The sequence below is a fragment of the Miscanthus floridulus genome, chromosome 5 (genome assembly GCF_019320115.1).
Source record: "Miscanthus floridulus cultivar M001 chromosome 5, ASM1932011v1, whole genome shotgun sequence".
In the NCBI taxonomy this organism is placed as follows: Eukaryota; Viridiplantae; Streptophyta; class Magnoliopsida; order Poales; family Poaceae; genus Miscanthus; species Miscanthus floridulus.
Genome location: NC_089584.1, coordinates 25,790,571 through 25,812,816, shown reverse-complemented (window position 1 = coordinate 25,812,816; position 22,246 = coordinate 25,790,571). Strand labels below are relative to the sequence as shown.

General features: G+C 45.8%; 1 protein-coding gene across 1 annotated transcript; it reads right to left on the bottom strand.

The window, feature by feature from the left end:
* Positions 1-14,705: 14,705 nt before the first annotated feature.
* On the bottom strand, positions 14,706-15,206 carry LOC136454427 (uncharacterized). Its single transcript, XM_066454856.1, has one exon. The coding sequence runs from the start codon at positions 15,204-15,206 to the stop codon at positions 14,706-14,708; it is 501 nt and encodes a 166-aa protein (XP_066310953.1).
* Between the last annotated feature and the right edge of the window lie 7,040 nt (positions 15,207-22,246).

The following is a 22,246-nucleotide window of genomic DNA, read 5'->3' as shown; positions in this document are numbered from 1 at the left end:
AAAATATTAGTAATATTTAAATCTTTAAATAAGTTTATTATAAAAATATATTCAACGATTCATCTCATGATACTAATTATGCAACATAAATATATTAATATTTTCTTATATATATTTTGGTCATAGCTAAAAGTGTTTGACTTCTTAGAAAGTGAGGATGACACTAATTTTGGGATGGAGAGTAATATATATCTAGGTGCATAGATATAACTATGCATCTAGAAAAATCAGAATGATTAATCTAGAATGGAGTATTTATTATCCTAAAAAAATATGGTCTCAATGTATGGCCTCCAATCATTGTAGAAAATATAGTATCATAAAATGGCATCTTTTCCCCTGTCTGACACATTCAAAGAAGACACACACTCACACATACAACAACCTCTCTTTCTCAATCTCCGTCAAAATAAATTCTAGGTCATGAGTTCTCAGAAAGTCGGCGGGCAGCCAGTTCCCCACCCTACCTTCTGCTCCAATCCACTTCCAACTTGATCTCTCCACTAGATCCAACCCCGAATCGACACCTGCTCATCAATCTGTTCGCTCCCAACCTCATCGGACCGGCAGATCGACACCTGCTCAGTAAATCGACTCAGCTCCCCACGCGTCCACCCCTCCTCCCCCATCGGCCTGATTCCACCGCTCTTCTTTTCACTGATCCGAATCCCCCAACATGCTTTACTCCGATGATGAGCCCTATAGATTTGTTCTTCTCCTGTTTCTGGCCAAGTTGTTGTTTCCCCTCGCCACCATGGAAAAGAGTCACTCTCTCGATAGGGCTCCACCATCAATCCCACCCTCTCCGCTAGATCCTCCCCCGCATAACTGACAAATCCCTCGATCCACCAACTCGCCCCACTTGTTGTGGAGCTTGCAAGGTCCATGCAGGCTCTGCAACTTTCATCACGTGCTGCAAGGAATCAATAATGGGTGCATGAAGAGGTGGATGAATCGCAGTTCACCCTGCTTATGAAGGTGGTGGACACCCAGACCACAACGACTAAGGATGAAAACGGAACGGAAATATCCCGAACTGAACCGCATCGTTTTCTATATTTAATCCGACCGAATCCGCATTTTCTTGTTCGACTTTACCATTTTCGCTTTCGCATTTGAGATGTTTCGTATTTCGAATGTAAAAGTAGAAAACGGTTTACACATTTTTTCGACCGTTTTCTACTTTTCTACTTTTAATTTGAAATATTCCGAATTCAAAATTCGGTTTAAACCGAATTTGGCCAACTGCACAGGTCATACAGCCCAATTACAGGCTGCTCACCACGCAGCTGTGTTCTTTCTACCGGTGGCTAGCTGCCCTCTCTTATAGACGGCGCCCAGCCTCATCTCTCTTATTATGTATTTGGTCGTGCACTTTTTAATGCTATGCACTTGAACTAGATCATGCACTTGTTAGTTGTGAACTTGTTATGTATTTGGTCGTGCACTTGTTTAATGCTATGCACTGTGGGTCAGTATTTCGTATTGAATTTTCGCATACCGACCGTGTTCGACATAATTCCGCTCGAATTGGTTCGTTTTCGAAATTCTAGATATTCCGTAAGTTCGTGTTCGTTTTCGTGTCCGGCTTGTCCGCTTTCGCTTTCGCTTTCGTATTTCAAATGTAAAAGTAGAAAACGGTTGAGGAGTTTTTCGACCGAGTTCGACCGTTTTCATCCTTAACAACGACTATATATCTCTCTAGGCAGTCCGGTCGGACCTGAAAAGAGCATGGAAATAGAGCTATGGAGTTATCTCTCAGGACCCACTCTCGCCTCAAGGCTGTCATAGGCCTCGCTCGTAGTCAAGAACTAGAGGAACATCAAGCTACATCTGCAGTTTGAGGATCCGCGGGAGGAGACACATCCGACGACCCCAACACCAGATCTTAGGTTAGCGTTCGTCGCTGGGACGCAAAGTCCCCAATCGGTGTTAGAGATGTCGACATTGTCTCTCACGGATGGATCCAAGTATTGGTGGCACACGAGGTACAGGATCGGCTATATAGGCCTCTATAGATGATCTTTTTTATCCTCTTGGCCTCTCTAGCAACGAACCTCTAGGAGAGGTGTTGCGCCCTTCTCGCAGGTTGGCTCAAAGCCAGATTCAACAACCATAACTCCATGGGTTTGCCCCCTATCATGTCAAAGGGCCAACTACTACGGACAACATGGAGCTCTAGGACTACCAACATTTGCCACAAAGGGGTGTTCCTCCTCCTCTCGCTTCCCTAGTCGGGGGGAGGGGGTGGTTAGATCTGGCCACTCATCCTCAGCTTGTGTAACGAGACCTCCCAAATAGGCATCCAAATGCGCCATAGGATCTCCATTGCCAAGGATCTTAGCCTCCAACTGAAGGCCTACACTGCCACTCTGCTAAGGACAACATACAGCAGGCTCTGACGCTAGCCTCTAAGGCACCATGGGTGCCATGAGTCTCCTGGCATGGAACCGTCGGGGTTCAGGCGGGAACCTCAGTAGTTCTAAAGTGTTGCACGTCGCCCACCTCATTGCCTCAACCAAAGCACATGTTATTTTCATTTCAGAAACAAGGAACTCTAGATTGACTAAAATTGCTCTAATAAATGGTTTTGATGTTGATCATGCATACATCGTTCCATCCCAAGGCCTTTCTGGAGGTCTTTGGCTTCTTTGGAGTCAGGAAGTAGATGTTGATGTAGATAGCTATAGCCAGAACTACATCCTTGATTTGTGTGTTTATAAGCAGACCATATGATGAACTTTGGCCAGAACTACATCCTTGATTTGTGTGTTTATAAGCAGACCATATGATGAACTTTGGCTTAATCTGCATGTATGGAGATCCCCACCACCAAAACACTACTAATATTTGGTCCCAAGTGCAAGCTTTTGATGTAAAATATCCTAAATTACAATGTTATGCATGGGGGATCTAAACAATATCATGAATGCCAATAAAAAAGCTAGGGCCTAGACCGGCAGATGCTAGACATATTTTTTATTTTTGTTGCATGGTTATGCAATGTGTTTTGTTTGATTTGGGTTACACCTGGACCAACAAACGTTTCAATTCTAATCCCACTTATGAGTGCTTGGATCATTGTTTAGCAAATGCAGAATGATGTACAGCTTTCCCAACTACCATGGTCTACCATCTCCCCATGATGAGGAGTGATCATGCGCCCATTCTTTCTGTCCTCAATTCCAACCGAACTAAAACTAACAAACCTTTCAAGTTTGAAAATTGGTGGCTTTTGGAACAGGATTTCCAACATGTAGCAAAGACAAGCTGGAAACGTTCAACTCAATGCCCTTTCACCAAAAAATAATTTTTTTTACCACTGAGCTCAAAATATGGAGAAAATCCAAGCCAAAACTCTCAGACCAGCTAGAAACAATCGAACAACAACTTCTACAACAACTGGCCAACCCACCACACCTCTAGAACCAATCAATCCAAAGAGAACTCACTCACCAACACCACATTATCCTTACCAAACAAGACATCTTCCACCGATAAAGATACAAAAAAGACTAGGCTACCAAAGGGGACAAACACTTCTTTTTCCACCAAACCATCCTCAAAAGAACCAGACACAACTGAATCACCCACCTTCACAACCTGGATGGCACCATATCTACAACTCCTTAGCAGCTTGCAACCACTATGAATGACTACTTCAGCAATATCTTCACATCCCAAAATCACTCTCTACCGCCTAAGGACAATGACAACTCAAATTACCCCAACCAAGTAAACTAAACAAATGAATATATTGACCCCATAACTAATTTGCAGGAACTTCAGCGAATTGCTAAACGAATGAGAAGCAATGCCGTTGTAGGTCTAGATGGCCTCAATGCAGGTTTCTACAAATCCACTTGGCATCGGGTTGAACATGACGTTCATCAGGTAACTTAGTCTTTCTATTAGACAACAAGTCTTTCTTGTTGACGGTGACTCGGTGAGAAATTGTCATATTTTCACATACTCAAAACACCACCAGCAGTCTCGAAATAAAAGGAAGATAAGCATATCATGAGCATAATTTTATCAAATAACAGGTTCCACATGTATATGGAGTATTTCTCTGCAGGACTTAGCAATGGGGAAGAAATGGAGCTTGTGGGCCCACACTAGGGGGGGGGGGGGTCGGCTGACCACCCTAGTGGGTCCCACTACCCTCTCAAGCTTCCCATGATCCAAGAAACACAATCCAAATCAATATCCACCCATGGATGCAAGTTGTGCTTCTTCTCAATAGCCCACAATCAAAGCACAAGGATTGGATGGTTGACATCTCCACAAATTGACGTGACAAGAAGGTCCCACATGTATATACCCACTCTTGATTATGCTAAGAGGGCCTACACTTGAGGCGATGGCCCCAATTGGCAAGGAGGGGGTTAGCCTATGCCCTCTATGGTCGGCCGACCACCCTTATTGTACCCCCACCGACCTCCAGCATGTTCCCATGCAAAGAAACACACTAAGTGAAGATCCTCACCATTGATTGAATGGGGGTTTGATCCAAGGGAATAGAAGATGCATCACATGGATCTATGGGCCCACTCTAAGTAGTATAAATAGAGAGGTATCGCTCACTCTCAAGACACACCACAAGGAGGAAGACTCTCCACTCTCTCTAAGATGTAGTAGTGCAATTGTGTGATTAAGATAGAACCATAGAAGTAGAGTTAGAATCATTGGAAACCTTGTGCTCACTCGTCCTCCGTGCTAGCTAGACTGCTATTTTATCTTTATGTTTGGATTTCTGCTATGTGTGTCATCACTCATATCATATATATCACTTACCCCCACTCTAGTCTAGTTGGTATATTAGCTGGGGAATACATCATGGTTAGCTATCACATTCTTTAAGTATGGCTAATGGGGCCATGTGTTGTCGCTCGGTCCTTTTTGAAAGGAAAAAGTTTAGAATAATACATCATTATCAATTATATTAGGATTCATGTCATTATAACAAAGCTACTAAACATGAAATCAGTGTAAAGAAGATAAGATACTAAAGGGTACGGGCAAAATAAGATGCGCCATCTTTTCCTTTCTTTTAAAGATAATATTTACTATTAATTTCACCATATTAATATATCTTTTTTTTGGGACATATGTAACTAATTCATATTTTATTCTTTATGAGTTTTATCTAGTTTATATTTACTTGTATATATATATACTTCGTAACTCCTAACTTATCTTTCTTTCCCTATTGTCTGCTTTTTCCCAAAGGTCCCTACAACTATAGTATTGTGGGTGTTTTGATCAGTTCCAACTACTGCAGAAATCTGGAAATGTACTTGGCAATACATGCCCATTCATCTAGGACAAGATATAACCATGCAACATACTGAGGTGAAATTGTGTTGCCGAAGAGAACAGTTACTGCAACTTTTAAACAGACAAGAGTATGCTCAAGCAAAAAAATTTCTAACGAGGGAAATCATACCATTGGAAGATTCAATTAACCCTTAAGTAAACATTGAAAAGCTCTAGGCAGAAATTGACTACATATCTCGCTGCGTCCTTCAGAGTGAGGCTTCCACCCCTCTGTAAATTATCTAATTTGTTCTCTATCTAAATTTAATTTCTTCATCAAAATTTCGTTACGTTGGTGGACAGGGCTTTTACAAACCTAGAGACCGATATCATGGATACAATCAACGATACATACGATTTTACCTGCCAGAGGAAATAGGGTATAATTATGTTATCATGCACGTATTTTTATGCATAGATTCATACATATATGGATATGCATGTATTTAATTGTAAACTAATTATTTATTTTCTACCAATCTAGTTTTCAGCAAGCCGGGCTGAACAGTGCTTATTGGCGGTTTGCACTACTGATTAAAGCCTTGAGGACTCCAGGTGTGGTCACGGCTCGTTGCTGCTCTGCCATTGGGTCATGAAAGTCAATTCTATTAGGCAAGGTGTGGCTCATCACATTGGAAATCAACGCTGTCAGAAGCTAACTCCATATACACTTCAGCTTTACGAGTTAATTGTTGAAAATGAAAAACACAAAGGTATCAAGAGGAAGCCTAACGTTCTCATGACTACTGCTGACCATAAGAGCCGTGGAAAATCATCTCAGATTGGCACATCAGTGAACACAAGAAGAACCCATGGGATAAATCGCTTTGAGGATATTAGGAGAGACTTAGATGAGGTGCTGACAAGAGCCGATGAAATCAGAGTGCTACATCAAACAACAACAATTGGGGACTTGAACAGCTAAATAGAATCATACAACTTGTTGGCAACATTCAAATTTCAGTCAATCATATTGCTGGAAGTACTGGAGTTTCAGAGCTACCTTCCCATACGATCCCTGGCGTCGGTATCAATCCTCCAAATTCAACCACACATGTAACTATAGGTCAGAGGCAGACTGGTGATCAATTCAATCTTCAGTTTCTGCCTGGTGTCCGTACCAATCTACCGACAGAGTCAAGTGTGGATCCAGCTACAGCTCATGACCAGCAGCAGTTTGTTGCACCGACCAATGTCTGCCTCAGTCTGTAGGATTTCATCAGCACCTTTCAGCACTCCTCTGAGCAGACCAACATTGTTACCTCAAGTGCAACGATTCAAAACCTACAGAACCAAGAGTACGTTCGTCTGGATTCAATTGCTAGTTCAGAAGTAGCAATGTTACCCCAAAGTCTCCATGCTTTTGCTATGACTGTAGTGACTGTGCTCATTATGGTATAGACATTTTGTGATGATTCCTATAATCACGTCATAACCTCTGCATGTTTGATTGGCATTGTTTTGTTTTTTTTTCGATGAACTCTTTTTCTCAAGGAACGGACCTTGGTTTCTTATTTTTCAAGGAGTAGGATTGATGCCTGATCCTGTTTCCAGGCCATGTTGATGCATGTCAATGTTTTCCATGGTATCTGGTCCCATCTCCAGGTCATGATGATCATAACCGGTTACAACCTCACGGTGGACATTATGCATGTCTCCTTAGTCTAACTCGTAGTTGGTTCTTGCTCAGAGTATCAATGAATACAAATCATAGAAGGGAAGCCACCAATTTCACACTCAGCCTATATAATAACAACATAAGTGCTCTATTTTTTAAAAGTGCACGAATCATGTAGCAAATTAATCTTGGTTAATTGCCTAGCTCAGCCCAGCCAGGATCTGCTGGACCAACAGACCAACCTCATCCCAATAGAAAATCCCCACTGATCGCATCTTTATGTTTCACGCTAGCTTGCTCTTCGGTTCCTATGTTAGCGTGCTACTGCTACCGTACCCTTTTTGCCGTCGGCGGTGGACGGTCGCCGATTTTGTCGTCCACACTGGCACCAGACTTGCTTAAGAAAATAGGAACAAAAAATGATGCCCCATTGGATGAACGACTTCATGCATATCCCTGTCCAATCTTTACCCCTATCCTCCTGGGCCTCATCTTCCATATTTAAGAGCCGATGCTACTGCACCTATGTGCAAAGCTTGAGTGAATTTTAAAATGAATAGCTTTTGGGGCACACCAATGAAAAATGATAAATGAAAGTACCTGAAGCCTAAATGTCTTTCATGCATATTTTTCATTTGTTTCCAAAAGCCTTCATGATAAAGGTTCCTCAAAACCATGAGGACAGATCCGATGAAAAAAGGCTAAAAGATTGAAAATGGTGAAAATTGATTTAAAACCGTCCTTTAAAGTTCCGTAGAAAATTGGAAATTGGCACATCTTTTTTTGTGTTATTAACTTATTATGTACTATTTTTTCTCAAATACGCAAAAGACTTGCAAACTTTTGTAATTAAGATAGAAAGGTTGTGATTACAACGAGGAGCAATGCCCCTCTCCTTAGGCGGCAAAAGTTAGACAAAACCACATAGGCTGCCCAAGGAAACAAAGTTCTAGACTTTGCTACTCGGTAGCTAAACAAACCGAGGAAGGTCGCGACCGCTTCGATCCACACGTCCGCCTGCTACTTGATGGTCGCTCGTAGGTATGTGCTCTGTGGATGACGCTGCACCTCAGAAGCATCAGGAGTTCCGATCCTTCCAAGTTTCCCATGCCACCAGGGTGAAGAGAGGATCAGCCCCCCGCTTCTGTGAGCCAATCAAAAGCCGTTAGAGCCGCTTCCACCATCTGTTAGTTGAGTAGCGGGTGGCCGTAGGTAGTGGCTTGCCCAGTGCCGCGAGGACGTGGCACCAAAGGTCTCTGGTGAACGGCGTCAGAAAGCTTGTTGGCGGTTCTTATGTCTCACTAATCCGTAAGAGCACGGATACCATTATAGCTTTCACATCGAAGTATTCCAGGATATCGTATCCGCGAGGAACGAGGAGTGTTTCTATGGACCTAGCCGATTCTAATTTTAAAACAGGATAAATTGAACAAGTCGGGTACTGGAAAAGAGAAGTCAGATGTGAGCAATCCTTCGGTCCAGCTTCGCAAGATATTCACTTTTCCTTAGATATCAAATGGTCACCATTGATGTGGGATCACTATTCTTGTTTAAATTTGTGGATCCATGTTGATCTAGGTTTTGGTTTCTGGTGTCATTGACGAGGTGATGTCAACGATAATACTTTGTCTCTCTCTATATCTCCCTACCTCGATGATGTTCAATCTAGTGTCGGCGAAGGGCCAGCGAGAGTTTGGTCTATCAGATCTATTGTTCTTCAAATCTAAAAGGTTCTAATGGCTAGAGGGGGGTGAATAGCCTATAAAAAATCTACAACAACACTAAGCCAAGAGGTTAGATAATTATGAGGTGAAGCAAGTGATGCACTAGCCTACTAAAAATGCAAGCCACCTACCAACAATTCTAGTCAATTATGATCACTAAGCACTCAAGGGCTATGTCACTACTCTCTACACTAGTTGAGCTAGCTAGGAACTAATTACAACTAAGAAGCTAAGCTATACAACTAACTACAACTACCACAAGCTCTACACAAGATAAATACACAAACGTAATGCAAGATAGTGGTAGAGGAGATATACCACCGTGGCAAGTGATCAATCAATGAATATAAAAGAATACCAAGGAGACAAATGATGACACAATGATTTTCCTCCGAGGTTCACTGGCTTGCCGGCAAGCTAGTCCCCATTGTGGTGATTCATTCACTCGGAGGTTCACGCGCTAATAGGCATCATGCGCCTAACCCGCAACTGGGTGCCATACAACCAACACAAGATGAGGATCCACAAGCCATACGTAATCCACTAGAGTTGCCTTTGGTGCTCCGCTAGAGAAGGCACAAGAACCCCTCACAATCATAATGATCGGAGCCAGAGACAATCACCTTCCTCCGCTCGATGATCCACCAATCACCAGGCCATCTAGGTGTCAGCAAACACCAAGAGTAACAAGATCTCCACCAGCCCAGATCACCCAACTAGTGCCACAAGATGCTAGACCACTAAGCAATGCACTAGAGGCCCTCCAATCTCAATCAAAATGATAAAATCAAGTGTGCAAGTGAGTGGAGTGGAGTGCTTAGCTCCCAAAGGGTGTATGTAGGTGTGGGAAGTGCCAAGACAGTGGCCAAGGCCAGCCACCACCTCTATTTACAAGCCCACAAGCAAATAGAGCCGTTACCCCTTGGATCCACTTTCTGTGGGGACACTGAACATGTCGGTGTGGCACCGGACATGGGGTGGCGGTGCCCTCCAACGGCCGTTGGGGCACCGGACAGAGTGACGGTGGCACCGCCCTAGGGTGGCGGTGATCGTGGTGGTGCCTGACCCCGTTTACCCTAGTCTTTGGATAATTATGGCGTGGGTCTAGACTCAAGCGCGTGCGGGTCCAACTGTGGTTTGTCAGGCACAAAGGCGATGTGGCACGAGGAGAAGAATTAGACCCTCACTGTACGTGGTTCAAAATCTAGGAATGGACTGGGTCCGAAGCCATTTTGGTTCTTTGGATGCTTACTGGATCCTTTCGGACCTAGGGTATGCGTGGGTCCGGTTGTGCTGTCTAGGGTCAAGTCCGGAGGTGACTCAGAGGAGCAGTTGACGCTGATCAAGTGACCATTGAGATCCGACGTGTGAGATTCAAAGGAGGGATGCATGGCACGATCCTGTGAACCAGACCCGCACTATAGTGGTCTGGACCCTAGGTCCAGTTCCATGGTCCGGTTGCCCCGAGAGTGTAACAGCTAGTGGAGGTCTTGGACCTCTATAAATAGAACTTGGGCGCCTTGGGATCACTCTTTTGGACATTTTCACCTGTGATACATCCTTGTGAGCCTAAGCAAACACCTCCCACTCATCTCCATCATTGATTCATCATCATGGTGAGATTGGAAGTGATTCCAAGTGCATTTGCTTGAGTGATTGTATCTAGTGGCACTTGGGGATCGTTGTGGCTATGGAGTTCTTGTTACTCTCGGTGGTTGCCGCCACCTAGATGGCTTGGAGCAGCGGAGGAGCTTCGGCATGTATTGGTGATTGTTCGTGCCTGGCTCCATTGATTGTGAGGGGTCTCTTGTGTGATTGGATTTCTCCCGGTGATTGATTGGCTTCATCTTGTGATTGGGTCATTTCTCTTCGCGGCGGTATAATCATCCTACTCACTCCTTTACATTCCTTGCAAACTAGTTATCAAGCTCTTTAGTGTAGTTAGTCTTTGAGAGCTTGTTAGTTTGGTTAGTGTGGCTCTTTAGTTAGTCTTTTGGAGCACACTAGCTTAGTGAGTAGTGACCTAGCTTGTTGAGTGCCTAGTGATCATAGAAACTAGAATTATTGGATAGGTGGAGTCATGGGGTCAAAACTGCGGCAAGCATTGTTGTTTGAGTCAGTGTCAGAGTACATGTCTTCGGTGGCTCGGGTGGACTCAAGAACACAAGAATAACAGAGAGAATGCAACGGTTTATCCTAGTTCAGGCCAATCGATACCCTACATCTAGCAGCTGATGATCCTTATACTCAAAAGCACCTAAAATCAGGGGCTTCCAATAGGGTTGTAGAGAGATTTGGTAGGGGGTGAGCTCAGTGCTAATCCTAAGGTTGTCTCATCACCAGTGGTGCCTTCCCCTCGTTGGAGAGGAGGAAGACGACGGAATGCGGTGGAGGAGCTCTCAGTGCCCCTCAGTGGGTTGCCTTGCTCTCGATGCTAAGCCGAGGCCAAGGAATGGACTGATCTATCTTCTTCTCCATTGTTGGTTGTTTCTCCCCCTCCTAGATATGACCTTATCCCTTATATAACGAGATAGGTCGGGTACATAGCGGTTTGGGTGAACTAGTCTATGATCTACATGCAACGGAGTCCAAGAGGGCCTTGTAGCAATGCATTGTGAATCGTGGCGGTGTCATGGAGCCGAAGAAGCCTTGGGTGTCATCTAGCTGCTCTATTCTAACACTCTATGTGTCAGGCTGTGTTGGCTTGGACCAACCTCCCCTAGGTAGACCTTCTGGAGTCTTCTTGGTAGTGAAGGAGGTCAGCTTTAGGGGCTGATGCGCGGGCCCAAGGGCCTTTGAGCCCCTGGAGGCTATGGGGAAGCTTTGTCTTCTTGTGTCACGCCCCGTGCATGACCTTGTTGGGAAAGTGGCCAGCAATGCCATGCCCAAGGGGTGTGTCTTCCTGTGCCTAGGCCTTGGTTGGCGTCATTGGTGGGGCAGGAGCCAAGGGTTGGGCCAAAGTGTCATCGTAGATCGGGAGTCTAGGGGCTCAGGCAAGCCCTTGAGCCCCAAGCAGATGTCACATCATAGTTAGGCTTGGTAGGGTTTCTTCTCCAAAGGGTACGCACGAGCATACTCGATGGGTATAGCCCTCGAGCCCCTGGGTGATCCTAGAGGGGTCGATCGGGGGTCTTCTTTGTTTAGGAACCACTAGTCCCAAGGCTTAACATACCCATATGTTAGGATCTCATCAAGAGCCCCTGAGCCCTTTGTGGCCTCACTCGGTGTGATGACGATGAAGGGTTGAATTCAATATTCTGGTGTTCTAACCCTCCTTTGCAGGGACGATTTCTGCTAACTAGGGTGTTGTGCCCTGCTTGGGGCCTTCTTCTCTAATGCGATGGGCGTTGCTTGGATATCGGGGCTGAGCGATGATGGTGCTGATTCCTTCATGAGTCTATGTCACATAGGTCTTCAACCCGAGAGAGGGCTCGACGAATTCATCTAGGAGTTGCCAATCTTGAGCCTAGAGGTGCCCTCCTTTTTTATCAGAGCCTACCATGGGTTGGGTGATTGAGAGTGTCTGGGCTCTGGCTCGGGGCCATCTGATCATTCAGAGCACCATGCCCTTCTGAGGGTTGCGGTAGCAGGTCCCGATCCTCTCAAGCCAGCCTTCTAGGCCTGACCTTCTACAGTCATAGATCTGGGTGTGGGAAGCGCACCAAGCCTTAGAAGGGGGCCCTCATTGGGCCCACTGCTTAGCTGCTCCTGCCCCAACTCCAAGGAGTTGGTTGGTTTTGGGGGGGATGCGTCATCCGAGATCCTGTCGATCGAGGGGTCGGGTTGCTCCATCTGGGGAGCTGATGCAGCCCCTGAGGCTGTTGTGGGGCCTCCCTGTCAGTGGGAGTGGTGGCTTCTAAGCACATCCCTTCTGCTAACGTCTTATGTAGGAGGTTGATGGTGTCTGGGCCATTGTGCCTAGTGGAGGAGTTAAGGCATGCACCCCCACTCCGTCCCACTTTGTCTAGGAGATGGGACATCGAGGCCACATGGAGTAGATCTGGCAGAGAGGGAGCCACGACACTTGGTGTGTGTGGATCTAGGCCATTGATGGTAGCTGATGGTCCCGAGGGGAGTTAGATCCCCTCAAGTCCCACAAGGAGGCGTGCATGGAGTAGGCCACGTGCGTGGTGGAAAGTGGAGTAGAGACTTGACTCGTTGTCAGCGGTTTCCTAACTCTACCTTTACTATGTGACCGTCATCATGCAACCACCTAGGGGTGTGCTGCTAGGGTTGAGGGGACACCCGGTCGGTTCCCTAGGGCCTTTTTAGGCCATTGATGGCTGATTGGAGGGCCCAGAGCCGCTCATAGCACATCATCTAGGCTATAAAGGGGAGCCCCGGGGGACGCGACGTCTTCAATTCCTTCCTTTGGCCCCTTCTCTTCTTCCTTTTAGATTAATCTTCTTTGGTGATGATGGTGATGATGAAGTGCAATGCTTCCCTCCTAGTGAGCCTGTCTTGGTGTGTCGGGCAACTGCTTCTTTAGGGGTGGAAGGACTCCAGCAAGCCAAGGGGCATGGGCCTAGGCCACCTAGCCCGTGGTCTGTTGGCTCCTTGTCAGTGCAGCACCGCACCCACACCGGTGAAGGGTGGTGGGTCACCTGACCTACCACCTTGTGCCATCTCTATATCCTTGCCATCAGAGGTGGCGTTAGCAGGGGCATGGCAGCGCCTTGTGGTTGCCCATAGGCTTCTAGTCACTTGTAGGGCTTAGGAATGCCTGAGCCACCAGGCATTGTCAATGGGTTACGCCTGTGTCACCTCTAGCCTATGGTCGGGCTGGACGTGGCACTCTCTGGAGGGCTTGGGCTGCTAGTTGTGAGGCCAATCTCCAAGCTACAACTAGGAGATCTTCGCCTCTGCTTAGCGCGCTCTGCCCCTCCTACAGGCAGCTGACCAAGCTTCTGGGCTCGGAGTCCTCGACCTCCCCCTTCAGTCTCAATGAAGACCATCCCTCTAGGGGAGGTCGGGTCACTTGCATGGCTAGTCATCGGCGAGCCTTCTCTGGCACCTTGCCATGGCATCGGCACCTTGCATCTTCTAGCAGTTTTTGTCACTGTATATTGTAATCGGGTCATTCCCAATTAATGAAATGAAATTACTTTCATTTGCAATCTCATTGCTCTTGAGTCATACTTAGAGACTTTGTCCCTCATTGGGATGGGTTGTTACAATGATGGCCTTGTTGGCCAAGATCACCACACCCATGCTGCTAGCGGGTAAGCCCGTGAGAACCCTGGGTTTATGGTCGTTCTGTGCCCCGGTCATGTCCCCCAGAGGGGAGATCCTTGACTTCCTGATCGAGCCACTCGTATAGTTCTCGAGCCTGTCTGTCAGCACTCGGGGGCTTGTTGCCTCCCTCGTTGGGTCACCATGAGTATCTTAGAATTAGTACTTAGACATTGCTCGTACAGACAGTCAAGACGCTTCTAGGCATCCCAGCTACAACCGCTTGGCTCTTCTCCTGAGCATCCCTCGCACTTAAGGTTCTTTGGGCAGCCTTGAAGCCTAGTGGGCTAGCCTTAGAACCCTCGGTGATGCCCCTTCTGGGGGGCCCTGACCATCATGCAGTGGGGTGGCTCGATCCAATGAAGGATCGGGAAATAGGTAGGTACCTACAAAGAAAATAGAATGGGCAGGTACCTACAAAGAAAACAGAATGGACAAAGAGATGGGAAAGATGACATAGCTGGTAATGCGGTGGTTGGGGTCATTCCATTAGCGCCTTGTCGATCCTTCACCTAGTCCTCTTGCTCTGTCCATCCCATCCTTGCTTCACTCAGGGGCCTTTTGTAGTGGTTGTCCTTCAGAAAGGACAGCAGGTGGTTAGCTTAGTCGATCCTCTAGTGTAGCCAAGCTTCCACTTAGGTGGCTTGGGTTAAAGGAGACAATCATAGAGACAAGCAAAGGAAGAGGGTTAGCAGGACATGACTTATCTTGGTTTTTGTTGTTGGAGAGGTAGGTCGGCGAAGGTGGTCGATAGGCGGGTCATGGCTCAGGAGACGATGCTTCTGGGTGGATGGCTCGATGTTGGCCATCCCTCATGGGGAAACATTAGAACTCACCTCGATTGGGGCAACCCCTTCTGAGGGGCCAAGCGCCTGGATGGAGGGGCTAGTTGAGCCACCACTGTCGCTAGGAACCTTGTTCGCCTCATCGATGCTTGGTCGATCGAGCACTGCTACTACCTTGGCTGCTTCCTCCACCGGTGCCCTTCCTATGACATGGCAAGAGCCATCGGGATAACATGGGGTGATGAGCGTGACTGCTTGGGTGATGCAGTCCTGCTCGTAGTAGTAGGCTTGCTTGAAGCTCCCTTCAATGGTGATGACCCCGTTTGGGCCAGGCATCTTGAGCTTGAAGTAGGTATAGTTGGGGACGGCCATGAACTTGGCAAAGCATGATCGGCTGAGGAGGGCATGGTAGACACTGAGGAAGTCAACCACCTCAAAGGTAAGTGGCTCCTTGCGGAAGTTGTCTGGCTGGCCAAAGGTGATGTTGAGCCTAATGCATTTGAGGGGCACAGCTTCCTTCCCTAGCATGATCCCACAAAAGCAGCTCCTTGTTGGGGCACATGTTGCTATAGGGGATGCCCATCTTGTCGAGGGTGCTAGCATAGAGTATGTTGAGGCCACTGCCCTTGTCCATCAGCACCTTAGTGAGGCACGTGGTGCCCATAATCGAGCTGACCATGAGCGGGTAGCGCCTTGGATTAGGGACACTATCGGGGTGGTCTTCCTAGTTAAAGGTGTTGGACATCTGGGACCATCAGAACTGTGTCAGAGCGGTAAAGGTGTGAACGACGTTCATCACCTATTCGGTGATGTGGCACTACCAGTAGGATTCATAGGTGTGGGAACCCCAAAGATCATGAGGCAGCACTCAACCTCTAGGAACTCAGTGTCTTCCTCCTGGGCACCTCCTGTCGGGTCACTGCCTTTTAGGGTAGGCTTTTGGGCCTTGCCCTGTTGGCCAAGGGTGACATAGATGTAGCCCCTCATGGTAGCATAGTCCCTGAGGAGGTGCTTTGCCTACCTCCCGTGGAATGGGCAGAGGGCCTCGAGTGCCTTCTTGAAGTGTTCTGGCCATGTGCATTACCCGTGGCACTGAGGTCCGGTAGCATGGTTGATCACAGCCACCATCTCCTTCCCATGGTGCTTCTGGTCCTTGTTCCTCCTATCGTGGCATCACTAGGACAAGGCAAGATGGTTGCCGCCGTCACCTCTACTGAGGTGACCGATAGCCTCGGCTTTACCGATGAAGTAGGCCTATACCACCTCCTCACTGTGTCATGCATAGGGTCTCGCTATCGAGCACATGGATGAGTGCCTCATAGGTCAAGCCGTAGATAAAGGCATTGATGACGTCGGTGTCGATGATGTTGGGGAACTCATTGCGCTTCTTAGAGAAACGCTGGATGTACACCCGAAGGGTCTCATTGGGCCTTTGCCTATAGTTGCAGAGGTCCCATGAGTTTCCAGGCTGAGTGTACATACCTTGGAAGTGGTCGATGAAGACAGAGCAAAGGTCACCTAGTAGCGGATGCTGCCAGACTCAAGTAGCTCGAGCCAAGATCTGGTAGAGTTTGACAGAAGCAGAGGAAGGTACTAGACAATGAAGTCATTGTCTGACCCCTTGGCCTTCATGGTGAGGCGGTAATCCTCTAGCCAGAGATTAGGGTTGGTCTCGTCATCGTACTTTTAGATGTGTGCTGGTGGCTGAAAACGCCTAGGGTAGGGAGCCGCCCGGATCGCTGCCCTAAATGCCAGGGGCCTAAAGTGATCCGAGGTGGCACCCCTGCCATATCGCTCAGGGGTATGGGACCATGCCTAAGCGTGGCGCTTAGCCTTGATAGTGCCATGGATGTCTTGGTCGTCACTGATCCGGTGGCACGTGGTAGGACGCCAAGGAGAAAGGTCACGCCTTTGCTCCTACCAAGGCTTGGTGCCCTAGGTCCATGGCCGGTCAGAGCTAATGCTAGAGGTGTCATCGTTGCTCCCCCTGTCTATGGGGAGTGAGCGTTGGCATGGTTCTCGTTGGGAGTGGCCATCATCTACGATGGCCAAGAGAGCACATCATGGTGCTGGAACACCGAGCTCTCGGCTTGTTGCTCGAGGGCGACATGAAGGAGCCGCTTTGCCTTATTCAGCCGCTCATTGGTCTTCGAGTCTAGCATGTCAGAGATGTCTTCTAGGCAGCAAGCAGTGGCCACCATGTTGTACGTCGCATGGGGAAAGCAAAGGCCACTAGGAGCCCCTGTGCAGGCATCGTTGTTGTCACAGAACTGATCAATTTATAAGAGCAGAAGTACAAAAACAATCACCGAAACGATCAAATTCTCGCACTTAAGCCCATATAAACCCGGTAGTCAACTGAAACCATGAAGGATTTCAAACCAACTTGCATACAACCAAGATCACAGTAATTCAACATAACACATCACATGTTACAATATTTCATAGACGGTTTGTAGATAGATTACAACACCTCAGAGTCATAGTTATTACAAATCAAGTCTTGTAAAGTAGCGGAAGCAAATAGTTTAACTCACACACACGAGTTCAAATACAAGTACTAGCTTGCTAATCACATCCCACAAAAGCATTCAGATAAGATAAACAGAGATCATGCCCATGACCTAGTCTTCATCACCCGTCGGATGGAGACAATACTTACAGAAGCTCTGATAAAGGTCATCTGCAACAAGAGGGAATAAACCCTGAGTACGAGAATGTACTCAGCTAGACTTACCCATCGAAAACCAAAACAAATGACACCAAGGATCATGCATAGCTTAATTTAGTGGATCTGGCTAACACTTCCTTTTTGCGGAAAAGCATAAGTAATAATGATCAGCTCTTAACCTGAGCTAGCAGTGACTTTTAGCCATTAACCTGTTATCTATATTAGCACCTGTACTAAGCAATCATTTGATTAAGATGCAAACATTAATAACCATAGCAGGTATAAATCATGGCAACATTATCATCATCATCCATTTAATCATATCGTCAAATTAATTGAATCTATGTTGCTGCTGCTCAGTCAAGTTCTCACTATCCAGGAGAGACGGCAATTCGAATCGATTCCTATCCAGCTGGAGGGGTATTCCTAAACACAAACCCTACTTCCCTCGTCAAGGTCACAATCAAGTCACCTTTGGCACAATTCAGGAGTCACAAGTCTGAACAGATCGGCATTCTTAGAGAACCACTCTGCCAAGAGTGATCGGGACTCTAACCTGCCTTGGGCTTACGCCAATGGCTCTCTGCACATCCTTACTACCTCCAGAATGTGCGCCACTACTCGCATTCCCGGCCTGAGTCAAGCTACTAGGCTTTATGGTCAGAACGAGTTATCCGGCCAGCTAAGTGTTAGGCTATGTTCAACATGTCATGAGGACGTATAGCATATCGGTCCTTAAACGACACAGACGGAGTCACTATGTCCAACCCTACACAAGACTCCGCCCGGTCTTCATTCATTATTAACACGGTTCTTTTCCACGATAGCAAATATAGCCAACCGTGATCCACCTCATCCTAAAGCTTGCAGGTGACAGGAAATCATCTGACTTCTACCACACTAAGCATGGCTAAGCATTTAACCCATTCCTGAACATAAATAGGATTCAAGTGCGATATCTAGACAAGGATAGATATATATTGCAACAATTGGTTCCAACCAATTTATATACTTAATGCATCATCAACAATAAAAGATACTCAAGATATTTGTAAAAACATGGGAGACTTAGAATGCTCCGGGGCTTGCCTTTCAGGAAAGAGGATGGGCGGTGGTCAGGGCACTCGGGCAACTCCTCCTCGGTGGCTGCTTCGTCGATTGCCTGGACCTTGGGCTCCTCCTCCTGGCTTGCTCCCTCGAACTCCAGAAGTGTCACTCCCTCTGGCACACCTATTGCATGTATGTGCAAGATAAATATCATGGATGCACATGAACGAAGTTAGGAATGCTCGGGGAATGCACATGATTACTACAGTCCGCATTTTCCGACTTAAGCTCTATTCAAATCACTTTAACTTACCAAGTGTATACAACCTAATGTACAATTGCTCATCTTCAGTTAAGGACCTAGCACCTGCACCTAAGCATGTTCTCAAGTTATGCTAGCACCTAAACAATCAACAAGAACATTGCAACAAAGCATACACACAAACATTCGTATTTCAGCAAAACAGGAACTATGCTATGGTACAGTAAACTGATCATAACCGGAGATCTACAAATCAAAATGATAGGAAACAAGACAATCTGGAAAGATTATGAAATTGCCTACAATTCATTTTCAGACCTCAAGGCATGATTCCAACCTTTACCAGATCGAATTTATAGAACCACATAATCAGGTCCAAACAAGACAGAGAGCAAGCAAAACTGTGATCCAACTTTGAATGGCTGTAGCTCCTAAACTACTAGGCCAAATGCCACCAAATTTTGACAGAAGCTAGATACATAAGTTATCTACAACTTTTGTACTCACCACTTTCCCAGCAAACCAAATTATCATAGTGAACTTTGTAAAGTTCTGAGAACTGTCCAAAAAGACATAATGCAAGAAAATATTTATTAACTTATATTGCAAACATATAAATAGACAAAACCAACTTTACTCACTTATCATACATATCACAAGAACACTAGAAAGTAAAGTGTTCACCACCAATTCATTTCTTTTAATGCCTTTCTTAATTTATTTAATTATTTAAGAGGAATGATAAACATATATGAAAACTACACCATTTAATCTACAAAAATTATAGTAGGTACTACATGCTCCAAGTAGCCTACTGTAAAAATTTCACATAATTTGAACAAGTATAACATCCTACACAAAAATGACAAGGCATAAAGGCTTAAAATGCCATAAATAGGATACCCTAGTGAAATATGTCAAGCAACATATTTTATATTTTTCTTATCACCCTTAAGGTACTAGGACAACCTCCAATAAATTTCATGGTCATTGGATTCATAGATAAATTACTAAAATTCACACAAGGATCATCCAATGATAAAAGGAAAATCTATAACTCAAAAACCATACAAGCACCGACTCTCAAATTTTTATCAGAGCTTCTACTCATCAAGAAGAGCTCACCATCACAATTTCATAATTTTTGGAGCACGGGAACTCAAGATATAAATTAAACAAGTTTGCATTCATTTAAAAACATATTTCAAGTTTCAATTTAATCCTTCCAGAAATTCGACTACAAGTGTTCATGTTATATTTTTCCTAAATACTACACTTCATCATGATCCTAACAAAATTGGAATCACCCAATTTGGATCTACAAAACTGGAGATACAAATTTTATAAAACAGCATTCAAAACTAAACAAATGAACTATCCTTCTAATATTCAGTCACTGACAGGTGGGACCCATCGGTCAGTAGGGCCCGCATGTCATTGGCACCAAATAGGGGAGGCGGCTCGGGACGGCGCAGAACCGGCGAAGCTCACCGACGACGGTGTCACCGGTGACGAGGAGGGTACCTCCATGTTCACCATGATCTCCCGAACCGATTGACATCCTAACCCTAAACCCTACCGGCCTCTAAGTACATCGGCCATGGCACACGGCGGCGTGCGGCCATGTTCTGGCTCGGCTGGACCGGCATTGACGGTGGCACCTTCACCCAAGCATCTACACGTGATGGAGAAGGCTAGACAAGAGCTAGGGAAGGAGGAGAGAAGCAGTGTTGTGCTGGCCACAAAGAACACAACTCCAGCGAGGTCCGGCCAGCGGCGGAAACAAAAATGCAGCCTCTACCTTGGTTCTTCGGCTCAACGGCGAGGTGGACGAGCTAGAGGAGACTACGGTGGAGTTGTGGGTTAGCTAGAGGCAGTGATTTTTGCGGTGGCGAGGGAGCTAGGCAACGGTGGCGTGCTCGGCATCAATGGCGGAGGCGGTGGCCATTGCGGCTGCTGCGGGAAGCGAAGGAGGAGGCAGAGAAGGCAAATGCGAGCACAGACGGTCACGTGCGAGTGTGGCGCTTGAGTGGGCGAGCTATGGCCCGATGTGGCCTGACCGAGCGTGCCAACGGCGACGCGCGGCCTCCACGCGGCGCTGAAGCCCTGACCCGATCGGTCAGTGTAGCTCGCCATCAGCTCTTCGATTTTGGCCTGATAGCCTGAGTTGATGCAGTTCAAACTCTTAATCCATAGCGTAATAGAGAAAACTATGTGAACAAAACTCGAAGCCCTATGTACCAGCTACAACTTCTATTAAAAGACCAAGACCTAATTCTCCAAGAATCATGAGTAAAATCATCACCAAGTCGAGCCAATGAAACTAAAATTTGCTTTGTGACTTAGAAAATTTTCAGTCTACAAATGGACCTAAAAACTGACTTGTGGGCCCCTTTTGAGCATGTTCTGCACATTTTCATGAGATGGTCATAAAATAACTTTTGTTCCTTATAAAATTTGCTACAACTTTGCTTTAGGTTGCTTAGACATGCAAACACTCTAAGCTATACTTTTTAAATAGTCAAACAAAGGAGGTCTAGGGTCAACACAAGTCAAACTATCACTTGGAAACATAATTAGGCAAAATGATCAACATGAACATTGTTCCTAATGACATTCTAAGTGTAGCTAAGTTGTTTAAGAGGATAATTAGCCACACCACACATTAATCACACCAAAATCAAGCATCACATGCATTGAAACAAGGAAAAACAAGTGAATTGCTACTTTTGTTTCAAAGCCATGTTTCATATGTTTCATGAGTTTGTTGCAGGTACTAGCTGACCATGTTTGACTAAAGTGAGTTGCACATGTTGCACTTGAGTGTTGCACACTATTCATTTCCTAAAACAAACACACATGGAATATAAACACATGTTGCATTGTTTTAAGAGCATGTTCCAAATAATCCAAGCTCATGAATGTAACAGAAACGACCAAATCATAAGAACATAAGTACAAAAACAATCACCAAAGTGATCAAATTCCTGTACTTAAGCTCCCATAATCCCGGTAGTCTAGAAATCATGAAGGATTTCAACCAACTCTCGACATACAAACCAAGACCGTAGTGATTCAACACAACACATCGTTCGTTACAACATTTCACAAGTAGCATTTGGATTACATCCATCAGAGTTCAAATAAAATATTATAGACCAAGTTCAAATTTGTGGAAGCAACATAGTTTAGTACATAACTTCATAGTTTCAAATACATTGCCAGATCTCAGTCATGTCCCACAAAAGCATCTTTAGGTATGAGAACTACGAGAGACCGCGCCCAACGGTCTAGTCTTCATCCCCAGCCAGGAGAAGGCAATACTTGTAGGAACCAAAGTAGAACTGGTCATCTGCAACAGGTGGGAGATAAACCCTGAGTACGAGAAGGTACTCAGCTAGACTTACCCGTCAAAACCAAAAATAAAAGACACCAAGGGTCATGCAAGGCTTATGAGGTGGGCTAGCTGGACATAGTTGCATAAAAGAACTTATGAATATCGTAACCAATTTAAACTTCGCATCAAGTTTATCATCATTTACTTGTCCACTAGATTTGCACCTGTACTAGAGCACTCACTTATTAGGA